The 2,195-nt window shown below is 37.5% G+C and overlaps 1 protein-coding gene across 1 annotated transcript in view; it reads left to right on the forward strand.

Annotated features, from left to right (window-relative positions):
• The first annotated feature begins 1,414 nt into the window (after positions 1 to 1,414).
• The window catches only part of LOC106868178 (adhesion G protein-coupled receptor L3), a 15,251-nt gene continuing 14,470 nt past the window's right edge, over positions 1,415 to 2,195 (forward strand). The window contains exon 1 of the mRNA XM_014913328.2: positions 1,415 to 1,578. Within this exon, the coding sequence (XP_014768814.2) occupies positions 1,572 to 1,578 (7 nt within the window). The 5' untranslated portion in view covers positions 1,415 to 1,571. The remainder of the gene's footprint in view (positions 1,579 to 2,195) is intronic.

Below are 2,195 nucleotides of genomic sequence, written 5' to 3' on the forward strand. Positions count from 1 at the left end.
ATATATATATATATATATATATATAGTTGAAGTTTTTAGAAAAACAAAAGGACGAAGCGTATGAACAATAAGAAGGTATTTAGTTTGACGCTCGGGAAAGTGAAAAGGTCCTTTACGTTTCGAGCCTACGCTCTTCAACAGGAAGGAACACGGGGAAATAAACTGAGAGAGAATAAAAAGAGACTGTGGATTTAGTCGTCAAGCATGTAGGGATTGAACGCTAATTTATTCTGTTGCAAAGCCTACGCTAGCTAGAAGTCAGCACTATATACAACAATGTTACCTCATGGTTGCTACATCAGTAATCTTGTTATGAGGATTAGTCTGTAATGCTGTGAAGAAAACATTGTTATTAGAATCAGTGAGAAAACGATTTCGTCAGTTAATTCCGATAAACAAAGGGCGTTGATGAGCAAATTGCGAAATTATTATTCGGGCAGACAAACAACTGAGATATCAAAGTTTGGATCCTATTAATACTACTACTGTTATTATTACTGCTGTTAAGTTTTATCTGCAAGCAAGGCATTTATCTCTCAGCGGCTGAATTTATACAGCTCTAAATAGATAAAAACAGTTCATTGCTGTAAGGCAGCGCCAGTCGAGTAAAGCAGCTGACTGTCAAGTGGAGATAACTGGCGTCCTCTGATCTAACTCATCTTCCCTGTCTCTGCTGTTTCCGTCAACGAAGGGAAGCGCTATGCACTTACTTGATCTGCTAGAAAGAGTAACTAAGTGTCCTTCAGATCAAATCCTACTAAATCTGCAAAAGAGACTTAGTTGTTACGGCTGGAATGCCTTGTATCAAAGATTTATCCGATCTGGAACTAAACGACAACTAGAATTGCCATCTTAAAACACGTTATACAATAGAAATACGCAACATTCCCAGACTTCCACATTTTGGTAGAGAGATATTGTAAAAGGAGAGCACTTTTGATAGAGAGCATTTTGGTAGAGAGATCTTGGGGAATTCCGCAAGAATGTGAGGGGGGAGCTGAGGTGTTTGAAATGAGAGTTTGGCAGGTGGGGTTCGCAGTTTGTACACTATGGAAACCAGAGCAAGAATAAACATGAAAATATCCATCAAAAGCTACCCAGAGGCTGCATAGAAACTATCAGGATGGCCCTAGCTGGAAAATAGGTGACCAGTTGGGTTAATAGAATGTCGTCACTTAGACAAGACCTTGCTTTTACCGAACTTAATCGGATTGTTTGGATAAGGGTGTATATTGTAAGATCCTAAATATCTAATGGCCCACACGATACAACACTGCCACTGCACCCAAGAACAGACCGTTCTTGCACATCCACAAATGTCCTTTGAACTCCTTCAAGGAAATTGCTTCTATTCACTATATCACATTGTTTTGTTATATTCTTTGTTAATTTTTTTCCTTCTTTCCTTGTAATTCTTATTTTGTATTCTTTGTATTATTCTTTATAACAGACTTTGGGCTCCCGGCGAACCTAACAATGGACTCGCTGAAGAAGATTGTGTTGAGCTTAACTTTGAAGGAAAACTTAACGATGAGAGTTGTCTGAGTGCGAAACCATTCATCTGTGAGAAAATGAAGGGTAAGTGTGTGTGTGTGTGTGTGTGTGTGTGTGAATGTGTTATTGTGTGTATGTGAAGGAGAAAGCTATATTAAAATACATGTGTGTGTTTCGTTTTAAGTTGTGTTGTAATAATAACAACTTCACATTTAACTGAAGGATTACTCCATACTTTTGCTTGAGTACAAATTTATCATTCTTTGACAAGAATAGTATTGATAGTGACTTCGAAGTATCGGCTCGCTCGGCCTTCGTCGGACAGACAGACATACACGTATGTGTGTGTTTATGTATGTATGTCATTGTTCAGTTTTATTTCAAGATTTCTTGTCAATAGAGAAAGAGCTGGTTTCTAACCTAGATCCAAGGATCCTTCATTCGAATTTCAACATCAACAACAGGATATTTTTGTTTGTTTGTATGTATGTGTGCAGATTTGTATGTTTTGTTTTATGTTTGTCTTCTCATGCATATAGCTACATATCTAGACATGCTCACATATATTTAAATACTTATGATGTGGGTGATATCTTCAGTGTTAACTCCACAAAGTCTGCACCGGTTGCCACATTTTACGGCTTTACCTGCATCTTTGTCATACATACATACATGTATGTATGTATGTATGTATGTATGTA

The sequence above is a fragment of the Octopus bimaculoides genome, chromosome 8 (genome assembly GCF_001194135.2).
Source record: "Octopus bimaculoides isolate UCB-OBI-ISO-001 chromosome 8, ASM119413v2, whole genome shotgun sequence".
Taxonomy (NCBI): Eukaryota; Metazoa; Mollusca; class Cephalopoda; order Octopoda; family Octopodidae; genus Octopus; species Octopus bimaculoides.